Raw genomic sequence first — 6,000 nt, 5'->3', positions numbered from 1 at the left:
AGATCTCCTTCCAATTCCTTGAGTCTCACATGGGATTTCTTGCTTTCTTTCCTCCATTTTGGACAACTTGGCTTTTTGGCCTCTTTTTGATCACCTGTCCAGCAAGTAGAAGAGCTCCTGCCAGGTAAATCAATGGGTTTTGCAGCTGCTTGACTATCTCATGTGAGACAGGACCACACCTTGAACAAGCTGGTGTTGGAAGGTGTACCTTCTACCCTCCCATCACTGTCTCTCAGCTATACCTAAATGCATCTACACTGTAACATCTGGAAACCAAAAGATATTCCAAGCCAGATTCACCTAGGAGCTAACAAGCTCTTTTAGCAGTCCAAGAGAATTAACTGATGGCCTGGGAGGGATGTTTGTACCTGCTACAACACATATAATTACTTCTGGATTTTCAACATCCTTTTCATTAATCGGTGCCAATATCCTGGCATTTTGATCCGAAGTAGAAGCAAGAAAAACAAAGATGAACTCTCATTTAGCTCATCTCTCTAGGACCTTTTCATAATAATCTATACCTAAATGAGGAAAACCTGTCTATCTTCAAATGTGAAATTTTGCAGCAAATACAAAAATGCAGCCCAGCTTCTCGAACAAACCCAACCTAAGTTAGGCCTGGCTCACATGTAACTCCAAACCTGGCTCAGAGCTTTTACTCTGTGGACAGATGTGAGTGAAGATGAAACCTGAATAGGAGATGTGCTGACTGTGCTATACAGATGCCTCATGAATGCCACCTTGCTCAGGGCAATCTCACACGTGAAGAACGCCAAAGGGATAACAGACACTACATGAAGACTGTAAGGAACTACTAGGATTAAAACATTTAAAACAACAGGAACAAAACAAACATGATGGGACAAAAATTGACAGCAACTGTTCCAAAGAAACACCATAGAATGGGAAATAAAGCATTCCTCCTTTGCCATTAGGCCCATAAGAAATTCGTTCTACATGCAGTTGGGATGAAAAAGAGGAAATAAAAAGAAATGTTAGGAATTTTTGGAATCATGCCTAGCAGAGGGATGTTTGGAGCTGCAAAATTATAATGATTGATGCATTTTTTCTTTCTTTCATTTTCTCTTATTTCTCTTAGAAGTATGATAAATGGCTCCCTCACATGCCAACAAATTACAAGACAGGTAGGATGTTCCAGTTTGTTTGTTTTTATAATACCAAAATTAGGATACAAGATTGCTGTTAAAAAAAATAAATAAATAGAATCAGACTTGCATCCTAATTTTCATATTTGCAAGACAGAAAACAAACAATGGTGTGAGTGTGATGGAAAACATCTCAAAGCTGTGAGAAAAAATCCACCTTATTTGGAGGGCCCCAAGGCACTTCAGAGCCTGAACCACACTGGATGCAAGATTTGCTTTCTGGACCACCTGCATTGCATTCATGAGCTTTTCTAAAGATACCTACAGCAACTGCTGATATGTGAAGTGCTGAATCCAATTTGACCTGACTTAATAAATGTAGTAGCCAAAATCCTTGGGTCTAGTCCACTACCAGTTGTTATGGCTTTGATTCTTTGGGCTAGTCTTGGCTCAGGAGCTGTGTGACCAGCTAAATTCATCAGCAAAGGCTCAGCTAGTTGCCAGTACTCAGAGAACATGTCTCTGCACTAGGTTATATCAACAGGCAAGTATAAGGCCACACATACTATTCTGGTCAAAATATTTTGATCACAATATGTTTAATAAATAATTAATTCAGCTGGACCATCAATCAGAGTACTTAGAATTATTATTCTTCATGAGTGTAACATGAAGAATTTGCATGGCCATTGCTGAAAGGAACCATATCACACCTTTGGTGTGACTCAGATCCCATGCAAGTCTGCAGATTGTGGTAACACTGCTGTGTGCAGGTAAATTTGCATGATGCACTTTGCAGGTGGCCAGTTCATGCTTCGAAGGAGTATGGCTGTGTGCAGTGCCCAAGCTCTGTTGTTAACTCAGGTCTGTATTTTTTCAGTGTTCTTTTTAAAGGAAAGTCTCTGAAGATAGTTTACCTGGCAATTGGCAAAGGCATGTGACAGCTGCAGGTCTGGGCTCAGAAATGCATGGTTTGTGCCCTTTGGCTTTGCCTTAAATTTGGTGCTTGCCAAAATCTGATTCTGAATTATTTGGTAAATTAAAACGTGCACCTTTTGCAGGACTTTCTCAAAGCTGGCTTCCCACCCTTCCCAAGCAGCAATTCCTCTTAGAAGACATGAAAATATTTTCCCCTCAGAGCTCCCTCTGCAAGGATGGATCCAAGCCAGGGTAATACCATACTCTGCAAAGCTGTGCATTTCACATGGCACAGGATGAGCACCCCTTCCCGATAATGCTCAGTGAAACCAATGGGTACACCACAGCAGCCCCCCTGCCATCACCTAATACAACACAAACATTCACATTAAGTGGATCAGTCAAGATCCAGTTTCTAATTGCAGGGCTAATATGATTAGATGCTTCCATTGCTGCTCAATGGGAGCTGGGCATTTTACTTCCCTGCACATCACTCTGAGTGTTTGTACACCCTTCCCTCCACCTCCCCCACCTCCTTGTCCAAAGCTTTTGTGATTAACATGGCAATGGAGATTGAACTGTGTGCATACATTGATTTGCTGGGTGGGCTGGCAAAGGAAAGCAAATCCAAGCTACTTACCTCAGTGCAGACCCCTTTGGCGTTGCAATGCCATAGCCTTTGGAGTCCAAGTTACCTCCCACCTTCATGGTGTCACAGGGCTTCCGCTGCTCGATGTACTCGTTCATGGTGGACTCCAAGAGGTAGGCATACTTCCCTTTCGACTTCCTCACCCGGATCATCCCCTCTTCCGTCGTCCTCACAAAAACAGAGGGTTCGGCTGACTTCATGTATGTCCACATCTTCTCAAACACTGCTATTTTGGATCGCTGCATAGGACAGCAGAAACCCAACAGAAGCGTTAACAGAGGTCTGGGGGCCAGCTCAGATTTCCAGGTGTGACTGAACACTTACCCACATACTAGATGGGACAAGGAAGACAAACAAGGTAATGGGATGTTAATGAACCTCTGGCCATTTCCTGCACCAGGGCCCAGATCATTACCTAGCCACAGGAAGGGTAGGATACTTGTGTATGGCAAGTGGTTCTACTGATTTACCAAGGGCAAACCAAGGTGGAAGTCAGGAGATGTATGTAATATGGGGAAGCACATGGATATTCCACATTTTTATTTACAGTTGCAGAATATCACATGCTGGAGACACTGCCTGCCTTCAGAGCAGCCAGGGGAAAACTGGATTTTTGCTGTCCTAGGGGCAACTCCTAAAGTCCTAACATGGTAATGGTAAGCAAGAGAAAAAACAGACCTGGGCTGAGGTGAGTAGGACATTCCTGGAAGACTTGCCAAACAGGGGGCTAAGAAAAATGTTTCCATTAAAGTTTCCTTTTTACCCTAAAAAACTCTTTAGTGGAACCAGCTTCCAGGGTCCCATAGGCGATTTCCGTCTGCTTGGCCAAGTCCTCTGCACTCTCGATGGGAGAAACCATCCTTTCCACGGTGAGGAAGGCAGCCAGGTTAGCTGTGTAGGAGGATATGATGATCAAGGTGAAGAACCACCAGACGCCACCAACTATGCGGCCAGAGAGAGACCTGTGCACAGAGGGGAGAGTCAGACTGGAGGGGTGAGAAGGTCTAAAAGATGCAGCTTGCTCTTGCAGGCCTGTTATATACCCGGGCATTCACCCGAAGACACATTCTCCGGCTACTTCCAGGGAAGCCAGGGGTCTGTCTCAGTTCTTATTCTGTTTTTCAAGGTGTCAATGTAATTAGAGGAAGAAAAAATTTCACAGTGAAAAAAAATACTCAAGAAACAGAACAAACCTGTGTTGATTTTCAATTAATTTCAGGGTATATAATAGCATTAATAATAAAATGTGTAGACAACTACCAGGAAAGTTTAGCTGGACAGGACAATGCCCATCAGAGCAATAGCTCTGGTGAGGTCTGATTTATGGCATGTACCTACAGCACAAAGGAGCACCAGCATGGAACCAGACAAGATATACAAACCATATTTCCATTGCCTGAAGTTTAAAAATCAAAACTCAACATTTTTCTAAAAGACATATTGAAGCTCAGAGAGGAGCTACAGCCTTAATGAATAATTTGCCTACTGACATTTTCTGGTTTGTGCTCAGCAGAGGGCTAGACAAGATGTTCATAATAACGCCTTAAAATCCAAGTATCTTGCACTTGCTGCAACCAAATTGCCAATTATCTGTAACCATTGGTTAACTATGGAGATAAATAAGTCAAACAAGCATTAGTTTTTATTAAAATCTTTTCAAAGCATTTTAGGAGTAAAAGCTAATTTTTAGAGTGGTCAGAAATCACACATTCTGCCTTAATTATTTATACTCTCCTTCTCTAAATGCAGAGCACTGTCCCAGACAGAAGAAAACATGATGCTGTTTTACAAAGCCAGAGTGAATAGGGAGGGCTTGTCCATGAGAAACGCTGCTCATTTCTTTGTAGGAGTCCAAGTTTTAGTGTGGCTTTTCTGCTGACCTAAGTCACTGCCCAGAAACATGGTTTATCAGATGGTAATGGAGATATCTCATTCCAGCTAAGGGCACTGGATCAGCTCATGTCAGCATGTAGCATGCTATGCCTGGGTCTGTGTGAAGCCTTGGGTCCAGCTTCTATGATTTACTGTGAGCTAACACAACTTGACAAACAAACCTGCATGCTCCATTGCTCCAGTGAGGGAAAAATCCTGTACTGCTAATCACCAAAATTAGTGCTGGAAAGAGACTAAACCCACATAGTTCAGCAGCGGCAAAACTTACCAAGATTATGCATTTTTAGTTTGTCCTGTGTGGTTTTAAACACTGCCAATGTGATGGGAGCAGCTCCCCCAAAACACGGGGTAATCTCTCCACTTAAATCAACCTGCCCTGAAACCTTTGTAATCAAAACTTTTTGAGATCACTTCCTAGCAGAAAGAAGGCATCAAGAGCACAGTGACAGGACTCCTACACCTGCATTCACAGCACACAGGGCAAAGCAGAAAGCACACACTTTCACGTGTGGACATAAAAGTCATCCCAGCACGCATGCTCTCAGTCCCATGCTCCTGGAGACTGATTACAGACCAGCTCCTATGGCTAGAACTGGATTGGGGTTTCATCTTTTGAAGCAGAGCCTCTGCTTACTTCCTCCAACGGGCATTTTGGAGTCAAGACAGCAAAGTCCATCTGACCTTAAACCCAAGTGCAGTGAATGACTTTGAAGGATCCACCCCTAAAGTTCTTTTCAGATAGTCTACAGGACCTATCTTCAAGGTGCTACTACAGAGAGTTTACAAATTATTTTCCTAACCACCCACATCTTAAAAGGAAAGACAGTTATGGAAAGATTTCTTCAGGTCTATAGCCTGGTTTCCAACTATCAGCCATATGCTTGTTACCCTCTCCTGCAGTGCCTCATGCAAACCTCCTCCTTAGCTGGCAACTGCAGCAACATTGCCGACCAGACTGATGGTCCTAATTCCAGATTAATTTCTTCTATGCCTCCCCCTCACTGCCAGACAGAGAGGGGGCTCAGAGGTTTGTTGTGGGAGTGCTGGATCCCATGGAAAGTCTGGAAGATTGGCACTGTTCTTCTACCCTACCTTCAGCTCTCCAGGAGAGACGTACTCACCAAACAACCCATGAGATGAACGGGGAGGTGGAGAGGAGGTCTCTCTGGTGACTTCCCTCTCTAATGAGTTTTGAAGGAACTGGGATCACTAGATTGGACCAGACAGTAAATTTTTAAGGAGCTGAAGTTAGAGGAGATAAATGTCACCACCATGCTTACCATCTGTGGAGAATACTCAGAGCGCCGACTGTCAGCACAAACATATTTACCTTTCGTTTCAGATTTGGAGAGGGATTGGAGAGGGAGGCAGCTATGGATTCAGCTCACATGCCTTCAGATTGATGGGGAAGAGGAAAAAAATACCTGTCTC

General features: G+C 43.4%; 1 protein-coding gene across 3 annotated transcripts in view; it reads right to left on the bottom strand.

The window, feature by feature from the left end:
• The window catches only part of GRIA1 (glutamate ionotropic receptor AMPA type subunit 1), a 123,500-nt gene that overhangs the window by 15,201 nt on the left and 102,299 nt on the right, over positions 1-6,000 (bottom strand). For all 3 annotated transcript variants that reach the window (XM_084535681.1, XM_084535680.1, XM_084535682.1), the window contains exons 12-13: positions 3,440-3,638; positions 2,668-2,915 (exon numbers count right to left, since the gene is read on the bottom strand). In XM_084535681.1, coding sequence (XP_084391807.1) covers positions 2,668-2,915; positions 3,440-3,638 — 447 coding nt within the window. The remainder of the gene's footprint in view (positions 1-2,667; positions 2,916-3,439; positions 3,639-6,000) is intronic.

This window comes from Aythya ferina (assembly GCF_964211825.1).
Source record: "Aythya ferina genome assembly, chromosome: 14".
NCBI classification, from domain to species: domain Eukaryota; kingdom Metazoa; phylum Chordata; class Aves; order Anseriformes; family Anatidae; genus Aythya; species Aythya ferina.
This window is presented reverse-complemented; position numbering and strand designations above follow the sequence as displayed.